Below are 19,260 nucleotides of genomic sequence, written 5' to 3' on the forward strand. Positions count from 1 at the left end.
AGGACGCCAGTCACGTCCGCTGTGCGGCATGGTGGGCGACGTCGGCTGACGCCTCCTGACTCCATCTGACTCCCGCCCCATGCCGTGGAGTGGTTGGCAAGTAAATGCACCCTATCCTGTCGGGTGGTTGGGCCGCTGCCATAGTTCGCCGAGGAGGGTCTCGAGCGAGGCGGAGTTTGCCCCGTACCGAGGCCCCGCGGAGGGCTCGGCTAAGAGGATCTCAAGCGAGGCGGAGATTGCGCCTCGAGGGGCCTCGGCGGGGAGTCCTCGAGCGAGGCGGAGTTCGCTCCACGGCTGGCAAGGCCTCGGAGGGGCTGCACCGTGGAGCTGGGCCGTGGGCCAAGTGTGCACTTGGGCTTCCTGTCCCTGGAGTGGCTTTGGGCATCCAAGCTTGGACGTCGGTGTTGCCCTAGGGAGGGATTCGGTCCAAGTGACAAAAATTAGACGTCGGGACTGTAGCGGTGGCAATTTTGTTAGGTGCAGACTAAGAGTGGCAACTGAACGAGTGATATTGGTAACGGTGATAAAATTTTAAATTTTCCCAAGTTATACAGAGAATGCGTAGAGTTTCAATCTAGAATAAATTCATGCTCGACAGAAAGACGCTACATATTGCACTGAAACAGAAAAGACGCTGCCATTAAATCCATCGACAAGGGAATATCCCTCCGCACCCCAGCCGACAGGTCCAGCCGTCCATCCACCGGGCCCAACTCCGGCGTCCAGCCTCCGCCGCCCCGATGTCGCGAATTTTGCCAAGCCCCGCGCAGGATTTAACCGCGCCGCCGCCCGATTTGGTCGTCGAGCTGAGTCGCGCGAGAGAGAGCGAGAGAAAAAGCCGAGTTGCCGAGAACGATAAAAGGGAGGAGAAGAAGAGGCATGCCGGGCTGGGCTGGGACACATGTTAGTGGAGTTTTGGGCTACGCCTAGGGCCGTGGCCCTAGGCCCATATCCGCTCTGAAGAATCTTTTTTTCATTTTGGCCTCCGCCAAGTTTGGAATATATGTATGGCATATTTTAGTTTTTGAATTAATATAATTATTAGAAATGAACAGTGTAACTAAAATTTCTAGAATTGATGTAAATTTTGGTGAATATGACGTGGCTAAATGAATAACCATGTGAGGAAACAGTATTGGTATGGCAAAGAGTTTGTCACTCTGAAAAGGTTATTTAACAATGACATATGAGGCTCCACATGTCATTGTCTCATTGATAGTGGTGAGTAAAACATCATGCAAATTTGCAATGGGATGGAAAAAAAGATATTTCTTTAGATTTAGCGATGATATCTTTATTTTTAAAATGATAGTATGCTTAGAAAATAAAAAATATCTAGTAGTTAGTTATAGAGAAATGACATACAATTACCATTGTGTTTTTGCATTATAGAAAAATCCTACATAATTGTTTGTATGACAATGCTATCTTTTAGTTACATTATTATTAGTACAAGTATACCTTTTGATGTATAGGCCCTAAAATGAGAAATAAATATTAGGACAAGTGCTACTTATCAGAACGGTGCAACTGGTATATATTGTAATAAAGCCAGAAAAAAACTTCTAAAATTATTGGACTGTAAAAGCGAAAAGTGTTTCCATGTGAATTTTGCTCAAACAAATCATGTTTCTCACCACATCATACATCACTGATCTATAGGGTATGATCGGAACCTTTGAATACCCTAAGCATTAGAGGGATCTTCTCTAATAGTCCCTAAGCCACCTTATCATCTTGCGTATAGTGGGTCGATTTATGTAGAGAAATATGATAGATGATGTACTGTAGCCAGTCTCATCGACACCCAAATTGCTACAAAACAAAAAAGGCTCAAAATATATGATGTACTGTAGCCAGACATCTAGGGAACCGGCTTGGATGTCTTATCCTCCAATTGTGTTATTGATTGAAAACTCGTCATGATTTGACTATGCTCGTTTTAGTTGATATACGCAAACAAAATTCTAACATCTCTAAGTTGAAATAAGATATCTCTTTTGATCCTTGTTCTTTAAACAAAAAAATGACATCAAAGTTATCACAATCAACACCAAACTAAGGATATCATGCATGTGAAGATATCAAATGAAGCACCTAAAGTATAAGAGATATCGTGTTGTATATAAATAGACTTTCAGTGGCATAATATATGGCTGGAGCATGCCCCCACCAACAGTGGCGGAGCTCGCTCAGAATTTTAGGTGGGGCAAACTTTTGCAACAAACATAGTAAATGGTACTACAAAACGCTTAATAATTCGTCTAGCAAAGCTAAATTAGCAAGCAAAGCAAGTTAATAGCGTAGTAGGCGTCAAGCACACAGGAGCACTAGCTCATCGGCGCGGCGCACATGAAGGAAAGGAGTGGTTGGTCCTCAGCAGCCGGGGTGCGGTGTAGACGCGCAGGGGTAGATCTCATTGATGTTTCTCACAACCTCGCTGAATCGTCGTCGTCCCCAACTGCAATGAACAGGCATGGGACCGTGGGAGTGTGGGACTACCAACAGCCGTTGCTGACTTCTGGCCATAAAATAATTGGGCCGTCGATGTGCTTGCCCTCCAGGCCCATTACAGGTCTTCTTCCTCCTCTGGTTGTCCGACCCCAACGCTCAATACACAGATCCGCGTCTTCAGTAGCTGCTCCACCAGCTCCGGCCACTGGGATAGCCCATGGTTGGGGGGGGGGGGGTTTGCTCCGCCGGTAGGTGGGGCAGTGCCCCACCCTGCCGTATGGGTAGCTTCGCCTCTGCCCACCAACATGATGATGCAAGGAACGCGTGGATCTCTTGTTACCAAGCCCAACTACCATAAGAACCACCCCTAAAAAAACTATAATAAGAACTGAATTTTCTACTAAGGTCTGTTTGGATCCTAGTGCTAATGAGTGAAAATGCCGAACTTTAACACTAGCTCATCGAAACAGGAGTGCTAACTTATAGAATGGGCTAATGTGTATGAATGCTAAAGTGTGCTACATTTAACACTCAATTTAGATTGTTCAAATAGACTCTAAATTGTAATAAATCTCAATCTAGAAAACTCATGCAACGGTCCAACCTTCCAAAGTTTCATCACTAAGAATCAAATGTGATGCTCCATCGGCGGCTTCGATGGGTGGTTTTTTGAGAGCCGAAGGCCCCATTTAGTTCTCAAAATTTTTCCTACAGTACCCGTCACATCGAATTTTTCGACACATGCATGAAACATTAAATATAATTGAAAAAAATAACTAATTATACAGTCTGACTGAATTTCACGAGATGAATCTAACGACGTTAATTAATCCATGATTGGACATTAATTGGCAAATAACAACGAAAATGCTACAGTGTCAAAACCTAAACTTTTTCGCGAACTAAACGGGGCCGAAGTCATTTTTTGGATACTACAGACCAGCTCCAGCTCCAGCTCCATCCTGAAGCCTTCCCAATAGCTACCTTTTTCAACTTTACCATTTCTGCACCCAACCTGGAGCACCATACCATAAAATCAATAAAAAAAAATTTGTACTTGCATAGGAACACATAGATTCTTCTACTCCACCAGACCATTTTATAGCTATAAAAGTCAACCCCAACATTCGTTAATCCGTACCGGGCCCATGTCCAACATCAACATGGTGGTGACGACGACGCAGGATTCCGGAATCCTAGCACGGTTCCCCACCAACCCCGCGTCTTCCCAGCCGCGCAACATCGTCACCCCCACCCCGCCGCCCGCGCACCAACGCCTGCCCAATAAATCCCCCGCGCTCCGCGCCCGCCACCGCCCGACAACCCTAGCCGCCCTCCCCGCCGCCGCCGCCGTCATGGTGAGCGCCGAGGCCGGCATCGAGCGCGTGCTTTGGACCGAGGCCGAGGTGGCCGCCCGCGTGGGCGAGGTCGCCGCCGAGCTCGCGGCCGACCTGCGCGCGCTGCCGGAGCCCGCGGTTGTCGTCGGCGTCGCCACGGGCGCGCTCCTCTTCCTCGCCGACCTCGTCCGCCGCGTCGACGCGCCGCTCGCCGTCGACTTCGTGCGCGTCGAGTCCTACGGCGGCGGGACCGAGTCCAGCGGCAAGCCCCGGATCACGGCCGACCTCAAGGTCGACATCGCCGGGAAGCACGTCGTCGTGGTGAGCGGCTCGACCATCCCTTTCTCGTGACCCGCTTTTGTGTGGATGGCATGCCCTCTGGCCTCTGCGCGCTATGTGCTCTGTTTCCCTTGTCGTGTGTGGCTCCTGCCTTCGGATGTGGTCCTTTGATAATTTGTTACCTGCCGGTTTGCTCGTGGACGGACTCTCGCTAAGATAATTCACGTGAACTCCTTAAGATTGTTTACATGCATATTTATTGCTTTCCTCGGGAATTCAGTAGCTTCCAGCAAATGTTTTCTCTTCAATGACATGAATTCCATCCATTCTAAATTTCTAATGCAAGCAAAATAAACCCACACTCATCCCTCTTTGGTAGTTAATGTTAAGATTGCATAAGTGTGGACCGTTTTGACATGATGTAATTTGTAGGTCCCTGCATATGTTCTTTAATATGTCACTCGTTACAAAGTCTCTTATTGTGAACGTTTGAAGTTATCCTAGAACTGTTATCCAGAAGTTTGGCAAAAATGTTATAGCCGGGGGAGGGATATAATCAGGCAAGGCGCTAATAATCTGAAATTGATTAAGTATACAGTCTTTTGGGTGAAGGTTATTATGTACAATGAGCCCTATAAGATTGTTTGACCGCTTAATGTCTTTGGACTATTCTTTTTTCAGCAAAATGGGCAAATTTTCTTTTTCCATGATTCTTGAGCTTGGCAAGTATCAATAGGATAGTCACACAGGCATTTCAATCAAATTGTTTGATGAGATTACTATCTGCCAGACAGATATATTGACTTGTAGAGAGTGCCCATTTTGAAGCGGGGAAAGGTTTTGAATCATACCCAGTTACCCACTCATTAGAATGATGGTTGCTTGTATGCAGTACTTTCGCGGATAATAGAAATGCCTTCTATGTCCATTATTTACTTTTATTGACTAGGCTATGTGTTCAGCAACTGAATTGGCATATTGCATTGCCTGAGATGAACTCCTAGATCTTTGTGAGCCTGTTTCTGCTGGTACTTGGAATTTGATAATGATATTGTATCTTTGTAGGTTGAGGATATTGTGGATACAGGGAATACTCTTTCATGTCTCATTGCCCATTTAGAAAAGAAAGGGGCATCATCCATATCAGTTTGCACTTTCCTTGACAAACCAGCAAGAAGGAAAGTTGATATTCAGCTTGTGGGAGATGGAAAATTCTACAGTGGCTTTGAGGTACAATTATGATCTCCTTTTAGTATCATTCTATGTCACAATCTTCTTTAAAAAATCGCTACCAAAATCTTTTAAAAAAAATTGCTACGAAAACAGTACATTGTTACATAGATCAAGCAAACTATATTTATTACCAGTGAAAGATGCAAACTAGAGAATTATGTAGTTTTTTTTCTGGTAAACAAATATAGTGATGAAAAGCTCTACTAAGCTGCCCTTCCCCATCTTGCAAGTGCTAATTTGCTTTTGTCCTTTTCAGTGTCCGGACTACTTTGTTGTTGGTTATGGTCTGGATTATGCAGAGCTCTACCGCAACCTGCCTTATGTCGGAGTTCTCAAGCCTGAGAAGTACAAAAAAGATTCAAGCAATTAGACAGGAGCCTCAACTTGCACCACGTGCAAGAGGGGCAGAGTTACAAATTGATACAAACATAGCAGTTTTGCTTAACTTTGTACAAGAAAGAAGCAGAAAGCCTGCTAATTTACCTTTTTCTCCTTTTAAGCTCAGGAAAAACTTCAGCTTCCCAGATTTCAGCAGCATAACAGTAAGATGTATCACTGTCAGCTTTGTTCGTCGGTGAACCCTGAAGGGAAAGATGCGGTTGTATGACATGTTAAATTTCACTTTACAGGCCGAACAGCATATCTCGTAGTAACCTGTGTCTGAAGATACATCTGAGAAGTTTCAATGTGCTTGTCTGTTCTCCTGTACTTGGTTTGCGATGCATTGTCAATGTTTTTTCTTCTTGGAAAGATGATGCATTGTCAATCAACGTTTTTTTTTTCCATGGAAAGACGATGCATTGTCAAAACTGAAAGAATTGTGGATCAGGCTTGGTCACTTCGGATTAGGAAAGAAAATAAGCTTGTTTCCCTACCAGTCAAAATGAAGGTATGGTGAGGCGACTATCGAACTTATAAGTCCCGGCGTTAGAGCTGTGTTCCTGCACATGGTGAGAATATTGTATTTGAGCACATCGTTCATGATTCCAGCCTTCCAGGGGAAGCTTTCCTGAACAAAGCATGCGTCCGAACTGTTTCTGAATTTTCTCCGTTTATGTATGCACAAAGTGAGAAACTATGATTATGAACATTGCTTTTGGCCGCGCTCTGTGGCAGCGAGCGTCAATTGTCCACGGTGTCCCGAGCATCCCCCGCCCTCCTGCAGCGGGCGCCACTGGAGTCCAGGACAAAACCACATTTTGGCGGTGTTTGGTTGGAGCCTGAAAAAAATTATTTTCACCTAGGAAATCTTCTAAATGAACACTATTTGCAAAAAAATTTACAAATTAGTGCAATTTAGCGCGACGAATCTAATAAATCTAACTAATTCATAATTTGCAACACTAATGCTACAGTGACCTTTATCTAATCATTCTCTAATCATGCAGTCAAAGACTTAATTAGCTACAGTATATGCTGCAGTACCATAGTTGTGGAGATAATTTTGTAATTAGATTTTATTTAATACCTCTAATTAGTGGTCAAAATGGTGAAAAGTTTTCATGAAAAATTTTCAGGACCATCCAAACACGGCCTTTGGTGGTGGCCGGAGACAGAACAAATTATCACTGGCCGGCTTCTAAGGGCAGTCCCAATACAAACTCCACTCGTAGAGTCTAAGTCTCAAAGACTCTATCACAAGAAACTATACTTCCCAATGCAAAATGTGTTACTTTAGTTTATATGGCCTACTTGTCTCTCTCACATTTATTCTTGATTTGTGTGAAGACTTGGAGTCTAGATAAGACTTGGAGTCTTGGTTTCTCTCCCTCTCTCTTCAATAAATATACTGTCACATCAGCAAAACATAATAAATAGGAGGCTTAGACTCTACGAGTGGAGTCTGCATTGGGACTGCCCTAAGATGGCGCAGCAACGCTAAGGGATTTCCAGTGCTCTTCAAATTCTCTGCAAACTAAATGCTCACTCTAAATTTCTTTCCCGGTCTAGCATCTGAGCATCTCCATTGCAGATTCCAGAAGCAGAGAAGACCCCTCGACCCTCACCATACTCTTCTTCTTGCTCGCGCACGGGACCGCCTTCCTGTGTCCGCCCTCGCCGCCGGCCGCCCTGTGTCCTGCACACGCACACGCGCGCACCACTCCGCCGCCTCGCCGCTCGAGCCCGCGCGGCGACACACACAGCACCCGGGGCCCCTCCACGTGACTGCGCGCCTGCCCGAGCCGTCACTTCACCCTGGTCCGCCGCGAATCGCGCCGCCGCCGCGTCGCGACACCAAACGCCATTAATGGCGCCCGCGCCGCTCGCCGGCCGCCACCACCGCCTCACTCCCTCTCCACCGCCTCTCCTGGCCTATAAGTAGCACCCCCGCGCAGCTCACCTCCCCCACGAGCTCCACCGCCACCACTAGCCCCTTCCCCGGCCTTGCAACGCCGCCGCCGCAAGCGTCTAAAATTACACCTTTCTAGTATGCCCCAAATATTTTCTAAAATTATAACCAAGCCCTTTCCATCTCATAAATAATTACAAACAAGTCCATGACCCCTTGTTTAACCCATAAACCTCTCTGTAACCTATCATTTTATGCGCCAAACAATCTCCGATCGACCTGAAACTTTACCACGCCATTCCTATTATAGTTTTGACCATGTCATTAGGAAACCATCCAGAGATATTACTCCTATCTTTATATCGTAATTGTTTCCGATTCGAGCTCAATGATAAAATATTTATTTCTTTTCTTGATTATGTGTTTGTTTGTACGCGTCGTAGATCACGGGGTGAACAAGTGAGAGCCCATCGACGAGCAGTACTGCGAGCAAGCGAACGAGGACCAGTTCTGCGACCCCGGGCCCGAAGGACAGTACTTCGATCAGGACCTCCTGGAAGGCTTTGAAGACAGCAAGTTCAATCCCGCCCTTTGATGCATTTTTTTGTGGTAGTTTTTATAAACACAACCTATTGGCCTGTTTTATAAAATTGCATATGTTTTGACTGCTGAAAATATGGTTGGATAGCCAACCCTTGATTTGTTATAACCATTCTTTGACCACCTAGATTAATGTCTAAATGTGATTTGTTTGGATGTTAATCGCCGCTAGAGCGCTTAGGACCTTAAACACGATACAACTAGTTTTATAAAAAGAAAATGTGTGAGTGTGTGGGAAGAGAAAAATGGGAAATTTTCGAAAGATAAGTTTAGACAGGATGGATGACACTTCTATGTGGTTTGCCAAAGGGTGTGCTCGTGCCTGTGTGGTTGAGCAAGTAAGGGAGATATCCATCTTGTCACAATTAAGGACCGAGTTGGTGTGTCATCTCACCTAACTCCACTATCATTCAAATTACTCGACCGTTGTATGGGCAATGGCTTAGCATAAACCCCACTAGTTAGTCTGATAGCCATCAAGAGAGCTGAGAGCAACGGGTGATCAAGGAGAAGGGATTAGCTCTGTGTGACTTATGCCCCGGTTACAACCTCTGTGATAGGTCAATGACCCCTTGGTGGATCCCGTGATGGCTAGTCAGGTCTAGCTAAGGTGGGTAATGATTTTGTTGGGATCTGCAACGACACTACGGTGATCGAGCTGTGGTACCCCGCTTGTGGGTAAAGTTGACCACCTCTACAGAGTTAAAATCTATTCGAATAGCCGTGCCCATGGTACTGGGCGAGTTACGGTGTGGTCACATAACTAATGTTTATTTTGGGATGGGTTGGCGTGAGTTGTTTTGGGAATGTGTCCGGCAGTTGTGTCGTGTGCTACGGCGGATGAGGAGTCCGGTAGCAGCTTAAAATTTTGGTCCTGTGTGGGCCAACATTATGTGTTATTTGGTACAAAGAAAACTTGCTTTGAAAATCCTTTCAATCAAACGAACCCTTGCATAAAAATCAGCTTTCCGCAAATTAAACCCTAGCCTTATCCTTGATTTATATTGTGCATTATATTCTATTTATACCCCTCCGTGGGTGTGGTTGGACTTGCTGAGTACATTTTTACTCACCCCATTTTTAATTTTTACAGAGGAAGATCCAGACTTCGTTCCCGAAGACGTCGAGTAGAGGTTCCGTCCTGCACCCAACCTTGCCTGTGGATAGGGTTACCCGCAGGAAGTTCCGTATGGTGCAAGACTCTGATGACCCCCTTTTCGTAGTTAATATCGTTGTGTGGGTGTTAGTTGTTATCGTCGCGATAGTGGCGCTTCACTGCCCACTTCCGCGTAGAGTTGTACGGTGATGTACCATCTGATGTAATAAAAGTGTTATCAGTCTCCTGGGACTGATATTGTATCACTTTTAAGTCTTCTCTCATAAGGGGACACTTCAGAAGCGATCGCTACCGCTATGGTTTCGTGATTTAGTTTAGAAATTAGTTGTATTCATCATTTATGTACTCAATGTTTAGAAATTAATGTTGGTACATCTGTTGGGCTAATTGTGATATTAATCTATTTGACCTAATAGTAATATAATTATGTAGTCAAGATTGTCAAAAAATTATAAGAATTATTGAATTCTGCTCGTATTTAGCAAATAAATGAGATATCATCAGCCTCAAGAGTATTTCAGACTTTATACCATTCAGTTCAGAGAATCAGCTCAAAATATTCAGGATTGACAAACACTCAATTTATTCAGACAGCCGATTCTTCGCACTGACCGTTGGTTTATCTCAGAAGCCCAGGAAAGCGGAATCAAACAGGCCCTCGGCCATGGCGAGGAACTTCATCTTCCCCACCACAATCCCCACAGCCTCTGCCTCCAGCCTCCCCATCCGCCGCCATCCCGCTGCCGGCCCCTCCCTGCCCTCCCCCCTCAAGCCCAACCGCTTCCGAATTCCACCCAAACCCCCACGCTCCTCCAGAGTCCCCTCAGTCTCCCCCTCCCTCAAGAGCCCGACAGTCCGCGTCATCTCGTCCGTCTCCTCAACCTTGAGGACCCTCCTATTCCTGCTCGCCGCAGGCCTCCTCTCCCTCTCCGGCGTCCGCCCGCTCCCCGCCCTCGCCTCCGCTCCCCCGCCAACTCTGCAGCCACAGGAAATCGAAGACGCGCAGCAAGAATCCGAAGAAGGGAAGCAGGAGGTCGAGAAAGCAGAGGTAAAAGAGAAAGAGGGGGCAGCACGAGGATGAGGACGACGATGAGATGCGTATGTATTCGGCGATTCTGAGCCGCAGCCCGGGCGATGTGGACGCGCTCAAGTGCGCGCTGTACGCCAAGATGAGGCGGGCGGACTGGACCGGCGCGCTCCGGTACGCACGGCGGCTGCGTGACGCCGAGCCCGGCGAGGTGGAGTGGCGGCTGGTGGTGGCGCAGCTGCACGAGCTCACTGGGAATCTCGCCGAGGCCGAGCGCCAGTACAGGGAGGTCCTAGCAGAGGAGCCGCTTCTCGTCCGTGCTCTCCATGTGGGTAACATAACCTCCTTCTGATCTGAAGTATCCACTACCTGCAATTGTTCTTGTTGACACGGTTACATTTGTCACATTATGATATCAGATTATGCTATGATTATTGGTTTCTGCTTGTGCTTGCCTTGGCACTGATCAAAGATCATACATGCTAAGACATTGAGAATTCAAATTGGTACTTATTGTATAGTAATTGCAGTAGGTGCTTAGTGGTGATGGAACAAAAAGGCGTGACACAATCCATTAACATCATGGCAGTTTACTGCAGCTATTTCTAACCTATGCTAGTGTTGTCCAGAGAATCCACATAATGTTATCTTAATGCTTGAAATTCTCAGAATGGAACAGAAATACATTTGGCTACACACTTGGTAACCAGTTCACGAGCTAGCAAGTTCAAATGCAACAGGAATTGGAGGGTTGTGGCGCAGCTCATGAGCCCTTCCCATAAGGTGTTTTGTGACGAATATTGTATAGGTTTCATTAACTGTCAAATTTTCATTTTAAGATGGTAGGAAGTACTAACTATGTATGAGGCTTTCTCAATATTTATTGTAGGGGTTATATAACTTGATTAGTCAAGTGTTGTAAATTTAACTGGTTGATTTGAAAAAAGAACTATTATCGACCGTTGTGAATTTCACTGGATAAAATGCAGCTATAAAAAAGAACTGATTTTGTGAGGAATGAAGCAGATCAAGTTCTCTACTTCTTGATCTGTCTACTCAGCATTTTGTGCTGAGGCATGTGCAGCAGATTCTGAACCCAATTCTAGTCCTTAAGACATTCTTAAAACACGCTCTTTCTTATAGCCCCATTCATATGATATTTCTAAGTAGTTGGTATTTCCTCATGATCTGGTAACACCTCACTTGCAGGGATTCGCACTGTGTATGCATAAGAAACTCGAAGGCCCTACTGTTTTTGAAATACTTGAGAATGCTTTGCAAGTTGCAATTTCTGACAAAAGGGTCCCTGAAGAGCGCAACATAAAGCTTTTGATTGCACAGATGCATGTTGTCATGGTAACAAATACTTCAAATGACACGGAGTTCTGAATCCGTGGCAGTTTGTTGTTGTCTAAATGAAAGTTTTGATGGCACGCAGGGTCAGTTCGAAGTCGCATCTGAGAAACTACAAAATCTTATAGATGAGGATCCTCGAGATTTCCGGCCTCACCTTTGCCAGGTACTCTTTTATCTTCTGCAGATTGCGATTTGTCCCGATTCTTGAAAGTATCTTTGTTTCGTTCTGACTCTGTATTTTACTTTGTCTTGCAGGGCATTGTGTATGCACTTTTAGACAGGAAAGAAGACGCAGATAAACAATTTGATATATACAGAAGCCTCGTGCCAGATGAATTCCCAGATAAGAGTTTTATTAATGATGTTATACTGGCAGCTAAAATGGAGTCAGATGATCAGATACAAAAGGAATTTGGATCAGAATTTTTATCAAAGAAATGATCCATTAGGATTTTCATAGCTGAACGTCTCGATGGTTCTGGTAGAGGTAGATACGTTGCAGATGAAATCTAGTAAAGGCCTAAAGGGAAGTGAGTGGGAGGTACTTCTCCTAGCAGTATTTTTCTTTGCTCCTTCTCCGCCCTGCTGTCACTCCGCACTAGAAATTTAGAATATAATGATGAGAGATGAAGTATTTATGTCCACCACAGAAAAATCTGCTTGAAAGTTCATACTGAAAGAAGTGTACATTGTTTTATTTCGAAAAAAGAAGTGTACATTGTGAGTTTACTGAGTTGTGAAATGATATATACAAGTTTACATTCTGAAAGAAGTTGTAAACTCTATCACAGTAAAGTATTACCTCCCCTCTTTTGCACAAGCATATCCTTGTCTTAACTAACATGTATTCATGTTGAGTTCCATTCATACAACTTCCATAAGTGAGTGATGACACTTGTAAACGAATACTTTCTGTGTTCCAAACACCTTGCCTTCTAAAAGTTCCACTAGTTTTCCAGTCCTCTTGCACATGCGATTCTATCCTATTCCTACACCTCCTTATCGTTGTGCTCTTCAATTGCTTTTCAAATGAGTATGATACTTGCAAAGGAATCTTCAAAAATCTCTGAATTTCTAGTGTGGAGAGTGAGAGAAACACTCGAGTGTGATTTAGCAATTCCAAAAGCAAAACTCTACCGTGAGTAACCCACCGTTGTTGGTTTACTGTCCACGGTCTTGTACAGATATTTCTAGTTTGACATATTCCGATTAATTATTTAGTATCCTACTAACTAGTATATGCTTATATCATTAATATTTTATTTACTATTATACTTGCACATAATTTATATGATAATGTTCACTGATCATATATAAACTTTGATAAGAACTATATAAGTGGTCCTAGCTTACTGTTAGTAATGCATAAATTACTTTCAATAAATTCAAATATAAAATATCGTCTAACAAATGCACATCCATTAAATTTCCGATTAGGGGACCTTACTAGATTAATCCTTTTTTTGATAGGATTAAATCCTTCCGATACATCTCCCTCTCTCTCTTTCTATCATTTGACAAAAGACGTCCTATAAAGTCTCCGCCATCCATAAAAAACATGTTCATTTCCCATCACCATTGAAGTGACACGTTCACAAATTCTAAATTCAAACTCTTTTTTATCAGAAATTCAAACTCTTTTGATCGTGAAAACACGCAAAGTCGGTGTGAAGTGTGAAGTTGTCAGAGTAACCCGCTCCACGTCCAAAAGCCTATATTAACGCGCCGCACGCCCCCCTCCCCTCGCCCAAAAACCAAGGCCTTCTCGACCGACGGAGATCAACATACACAACCCGACGAGGCGACGCCCGGGCGAGGTCGCGCGAGCGCGACAGGAGACAGTTCGGCAGCGGCGAGCGAGATGACGGACGGCCACCACTTCAACATCTCCTCCCTCGGCGGCCGCGGCGGCTTCGTGAGTCCCCCCTATCGCCTCTCTGCCTCTCCCATCTCATCTCGAGTTCGCTTCGCACGTGCTTTTCGGCGAGTCCACTAGTCGAGGGATTGTTTCTCTAGGGTTACGGCTTGGTGCGTTCGGTTGCGCGGCGATCGGGCTGAGCGGCCGGGTTATTTTGTTGGTGCTTTGCGCATTCGTGCGGCGTTTGATTTCCCAGGGCATCACGCCACGCGTTATGGGTTTCCTCCGGGGGCACGAGTACTACTGCAATGAGGAAATTTTGCGACCTTCGAGGTTGTTTGATGAATGTAAGCTAATAATTTTGCTAAAGGCGAAACGGTTTTTTTTTTGTCCTTTGTCTGTTTTGCGCAATGCGTTGTGCTTTGCATGGAGCACCGACTGGAACAATCTGGAACAGTTTTCGATCATCGTTAAATGCAATATAGTTGAAATTATCAGATACCAAGATCCTTGTCGTTTTCGCTATTGCTTGGCTGTCTGGTTAATCGCGCACTTGGGAACAGAAACGTTAGCTCAAACTTGGAACACGGGATTTTTTGAGGAATTTTACAATAACAAAATTCTGATGAGAAAAGTTCCAATATAGGCCTTTTCTGAACAATGAAATGGGTTCATTGTTCCTATGATATCACGATGGAACCATGAGGCCTAACATAATGCCAATTGTTTTTAGTCTGTTTCCAAGACTCATTTAGAATGAGGAGGTACTAGCTTGTGATTATTGGGCTACCACTGCACAATTTTGTAAGATCACAATCCATGGCCTCCCTCATTGACAAATTTTTTTAATTGTCTCTTTTCCGCTGATTTTTGTACCTGTTTAAGGATCATTCATCTTATCATGGCCTTTTGCATTGATTATCATACTAAGTATGATGTAAGACCTTGGTCAGCCAACCAATTCCATTTTTATAGCACGAAAGGGAATTGATCCAAAGATATTTACTCTCCATGATTTTTTACAATCTTGTATATCCCTTTGTGGTCTTCAATTTCTTTTGTATTGTTATGGCTTGTGGTTCTGTAGAACCCTGGACAGTTTAAACTTTGTTCAGGATGACTTGCATGGAAGAAGCAAGGTGGAGAAAAGATTATCGAGGTTGATAAAGCTGATATCACTTCAGTAGCATGGATGAGGATCCCAAAATCTTATCAGCTTAATGTTGGGACGAAGGAAGGCCTATTTTATAGGTTCCTTGGCTTTCGTCAACAGGTGATATTCCCTTGGTCCCTCCATTATTTTTATCTGAAAAAAACTCGAGCAGAGGGGTATGACAACCCCACCGTATTTCACTAAGAGGAAGTTGCTTCAGCTTCCCAGCCGAGAAAACCTCCCGAACACTGGCTTCTCTAGCCAGTGAGAGGGATTTTTTTAACCTCAGCCTGAATTTCGCTCCCACTGGGAGTCGAACCCAGGTTCTAAGGAGTGCTACTTGAGCCATCTAACTAAGTCAGCTAGAGGCTCTTTTGCGTATTTTTATTTGAAGGAAATTAGGTATTTGTATTTGTATTTATATTTATATCATCTATGTCTAATTAATAAACATTGAAAAGCAATTTGGCCGCATCAGGACTTCTTAGTCCTTATAAATCTGCCAGTGTCTATGTTTCTATTTGACAATTGGAAACTTGGAACCATTGGTCATATTGTAACTCGAAAAGTATTTAATTTCCTTTTAGGATGTTAGCATTCTGAGTAACTTTATACAAAGAGGCACAGGAATCTCACCACAGGAGAAGCAGCTTTCCATTAGTGGGCATAACTGGGGTGGAGTTGAAATCGATGGTCAGCCAAACTTTCTATTGCATTTAAATGTTTCCTATACTCTATTGCTTTCTTATAATCTCTGGTTTTATTCCTTTTCTTATTTTCTTTCCATTTCAGGAACTAGGCTTTGCTTTAATGTTGGTGAGAAGGAAGCATTTGAAGTCTCTCTAGCAGATGTATCGCAGGCTCAGATGCAAGGGAAAACAGATGTTGTTCTCGAGTTCCATGTAGATGATACTACTGCAGCTAATGAGGCATGTTTCGCTTCGTCCATTTTTTTTCTTCTGCTTTTGTTTGCATCACTCTTTTCTAGGTGTAAAGGAAGAAGTACATTATTTATGTTTATAAGTTTTGATAAAGTATTCCGTAGTTGATGTACTTTACTTTTAATCTTTTCTAGTGTTTCTTGTTTGTTTCAACATCCAAGACTGTGTAACAAAAAGATTGTGCTTCCATGTTGCTCTTTCAATCTTATTTGGTAGTTCAAACAACAGCAACATGGTTATTAGATCAAGTTTTCAACTCTGTGAATGGGCCAAATAGCAAATGCATTTATGAGTACTGTTTAAAAATAGTTTTGATTAACAGCGGTTGCAATTCTTATAGTTGATACAGCTAAGCTCAACTCCACCCCTTGTTTTGACTGCAGAAGGATGTGCTGACGGACTTAAGTTTTCATGTACCAACTTCAAATGCTCAATTTATCGGGGATGAGCATCATACTTCAGCTCAGGTGAGGTTGCTTGATATGCGCAATATGAAAAACACATGTGCCGGTGTAAATCTGGAATATTCTCTGCTTTTCAGATATTGTGCCAGGAGATTTTGCATAGAGCTGATGGTGGGAGCCCCTCAGAAGCGGCTGTAGTTACATTTGAAGGAATTGCAATCCTCACACCAAGGTGGAAAAATCATACATGCACAGAGCATCTGTTTGGTTAAATTTAATGCGTACTTATTGTTTTGTTTTGCTGAAGTAAAAGTTCTCCTTTTCAATTCAGAGGTCGATACAGTGTTGAGCCTCATCAGTCATTCTTGCGACTCCAAGGACAAGCTAATGATTTCAAAATCCAGTATAGTAGTATTCTTCACCTCTTTGTTTTGCCAAAGGTTACATTATTTTGGTTTTTTTATTTATGTGTTGTGAGCTCCTATTGTATGGCTCATTCTCTTCTCCCTTTATTGTGTCATTGTTGACTCCAATCTAATCGAGTGATTTCTTTTTGTCACATATGCAGTCACAAAATCCACATACTTTTGTGGTTATCGCACTTGATCCACCAATTCGAAAAGGACAAACATTGTATCCCCACATTGTTTTTCAGGTGTTGTATCACAATCCAATTTTCACACTAAATTTGATAAATTGAACAAAAATTAATTTCCTTGTTGTGTGAACAGTTTGAGACAGAGGCAATGGTAGAAAGGGAGCTGGCATTGAGTGAGCAAGTTTTGGCTGAAAAGTACAAAGATAGGCTTCAGGGCTCTTACAGGGTGATATATTTACTCACTTTGATAAGTACTATATGCTTGTATCAATTGATGTCTACAGTCATCAAATAAAAGATGGATCCTAGATCATCTTGGTTTTACTCAATATCTGACTTGTGGTAACCCTACTAATAGCTCACAGAATTAATTGAAAATATTTGTAGGGTCAAATACATGAGGTATTCTCCAACGTCCTTTGTGGCCTATCTGGTCCTAAAGTGACTAGGCCAAGTACATTCCGCAGTTGCCAACATGGATATGCGGTCAAATCAGCACTTAAAGCTGAAGACGGTTTGCTTTATCCACTTGAAAAGGCTTTCTTCTTTCTGCCAAAACCTCCAACACTCATTCTTTATGAGGAGGTTTGTCTTTAAAAAAATATTAAAAAATGTTGTTGATGGTTGCTCATTAATTTGCTTTTGGTCCGATTAAAGCTGTTATTTGCTGCAGGTTGAGCATGTATTGTTTGAGCGTCATGGTGCTGGTGGTGTTAATACATCATCCCAGTATTTTGACCTCTTGGTCAAGCTGAAAAATGATCAAGAACATCTCTTCAGTAACATCCAAAGGATTGAATACCAAAACCTGTTCAGCTTCCTTAGGTATTTACCTTTTTTATTGATTTATTAATGGTCTTGTATGTTTGTGTAACTGACAAGGGCTTCTTGTTCCTTTTATATTTTTCAAGTGACAAGCATTTGAAAATTCTGAATCTTGGAGATGACCAAAGGAGAAATGGTGGTGTTACAGCTGTTATAGAGAGCACCGATGATGATTCTGTGGATCCACATCTGGAGCGAATTAAAAATCAAGCTTGTAATGAGGAAAGTGATGAAGAGGTATTGCCTCTGTTTAATGGATAATAGGATACTATAGATTACCTTAAGTCAATTGCATGTATATTTTTGTGTAACCTCTCTTCATAACTAGGATGAAGATTTTTGTGGCAGACAAAGACGATAGTGGGTCTCCTAATGATGATTCTGAAGAGGAAGACTCTGATGCTAGTATGAGCAGAGGTGAAGAGGAGGTGACTAGATTTGCTCTTACAGTATCCCTTTTTCCGGTTCGAACCAGAATCTCTATAGTAATGCAACATGCTAATGAACTTCTTGATCCAGATTCCAGAATTCTTCCAAGATGGAAGCTAGTATCTCAAAGCCGCATGTGAAAAAGAAGCTGAATAGTGAGTCTGATGAAGGTTCTCAGAATAAAAAACCAAAGAGAAAGAAAGAGCAGAAGAGTGGATTCGATGAAGGTTCTCAAAAGAAAAAGGCAAAAAGGAAGAAAGATCCGAATGCCCCTAAAAGAGCCATGGTTCCATTCATGTACTTCTCGAAGGCTGAGCGAGCTGTAAGTTACTTATAACCCTGAATTTCAGAAAGCCGTAATATCGACATAATTTATTATAAGTTAGGATAACTGCTCCTACCTGATTTTAGACTTTTTGGAAAATATTGAAATTTTACTTCCTCTGGCTATACCTCTGCTATTTTTCTATTGTGGACGTATACAAACATGCTAGGTTGCAAGAAACGACATGAGACATTTGGCCTATAACAAATCAAGCAGACAAAGTAGGTACATACTACAAAGTTAACTGACGCTTTTCCATTGCAGAATATAAAGAACAGCAACCATGAACTGACTACCACAGAGATTGCAAAGAAGCTCGGGGAAAGATGGCAAAAGATGACAGGTAACTTCTCCAGTTCAGATATCCGTGTTACATACCCCGGTCACTGTGATATCGCCGTGCGCATTATTATACACTCTTCATGATGGTTGTCAATCACCAAGTTTGTTTGCAGAAAGTAGAAAACAATTTTTCTAATAATTTCTGCTGGTTCCAATTTTGCAGCCGAGGAGAGACAGCCATATGTGGAGCAATCCCGAGCCGACAAGCAACGTTACGAGCAGGAGTCTGCAGCCTACCGTGGTGCAGCAGCTCAGCAGGGCCCCGGCGACGGGTCGGAAGGATGGTTATAGGTTTCCAGAGTTGACCAGTCTGGAGTTGACAGAAGGATTGTCGAGCGATCAGTGTAAATAGGACGGAAAAAAGTTCTTAGCTTTTAAATGTTGCATGCAATCTTTCTTAGCCAGTGTTACTAGTAATATGTGTTGCCTGGAGTATCTTATAATCTGCCGTAAAGGGTGTAGATCAATCAAGAACAGTGTAGAAGTAATCCCTCGTATCCTTCTCTGAAGTCATTAGTCATCTAATGGTGCGAGAACTAAAGTGCTGCATTGTGCATGTAGACTCAGTTGAAAACTTCGCGTTGAGAAAATCCACTTCGGAGAAAAGAACCTCAACCAAGATAACATCCAGTCCGTTCAGCTTTTGATTATGAGCCATGACCATGGATCCTCCAAATTGGCTCAGTCCTTGC

The 19,260-nt window shown here is 43.2% G+C and overlaps 2 protein-coding genes, 1 long non-coding RNA gene and 1 pseudogene across 4 annotated transcripts; 3 read left to right on the plus strand and 1 right to left on the minus strand.

The window, feature by feature from the left end:
- The first annotated feature begins 3,602 nt into the window (after positions 1-3,602).
- Positions 3,603-5,989, plus strand: LOC120697608 (hypoxanthine-guanine phosphoribosyltransferase-like). The gene is made up of 3 exons (XM_039980886.1): positions 3,603-4,112; positions 5,136-5,300; positions 5,560-5,989. Exons 1-3 carry the CDS (start codon positions 3,603-3,605, stop codon positions 5,671-5,673), a joined length of 789 nt encoding a protein of 262 aa, XP_039836820.1. The 3' UTR covers positions 5,674-5,989.
- Positions 5,295-6,115, minus strand: LOC120697609. The gene is made up of 2 exons (XR_005684563.1): positions 5,958-6,115; positions 5,295-5,884 (listed from the first exon to the last, which is right to left on the minus strand). It is a non-coding gene; the product is annotated as an uncharacterized LOC120697609 (long non-coding RNA).
- Positions 6,116-9,943: 3,828 nt separating this feature from the next.
- Positions 9,944-19,088, plus strand: LOC120697610 (annotated as a pseudogene). The gene is made up of 19 exons (XR_005684564.1): positions 9,944-10,665; positions 11,547-11,693; positions 11,776-11,856; positions 11,949-13,608; positions 14,639-14,824; positions 15,292-15,397; positions 15,497-15,633; positions 16,029-16,112; positions 16,187-16,281; positions 16,381-16,489; positions 16,618-16,704; positions 16,781-16,873; positions 17,035-17,232; positions 17,321-17,472; positions 17,559-17,709; positions 17,801-17,900; positions 17,999-18,223; positions 18,491-18,569; positions 18,732-19,088. The product of XR_005684564.1 is annotated as an FACT complex subunit SSRP1-B-like (transcript).
- On the plus strand, positions 10,405-12,134 carry LOC120700607 (protein SLOW GREEN 1, chloroplastic-like). The gene is made up of 4 exons (XM_039984855.1): positions 10,405-10,665; positions 11,547-11,693; positions 11,776-11,856; positions 11,949-12,134. The coding sequence occupies exons 1-4, from the start codon at positions 10,405-10,407 to the stop codon at positions 12,132-12,134; spliced, it is 675 nt and encodes a 224-aa protein (XP_039840789.1).
- Positions 19,089-19,260: the final 172 nt, after the last annotated feature.

Source organism: Panicum virgatum, chromosome 3K (genome assembly GCF_016808335.1).
Source record: "Panicum virgatum strain AP13 chromosome 3K, P.virgatum_v5, whole genome shotgun sequence".
Lineage (NCBI taxonomy): Eukaryota > Viridiplantae > Streptophyta > Magnoliopsida > Poales > Poaceae > Panicum > Panicum virgatum.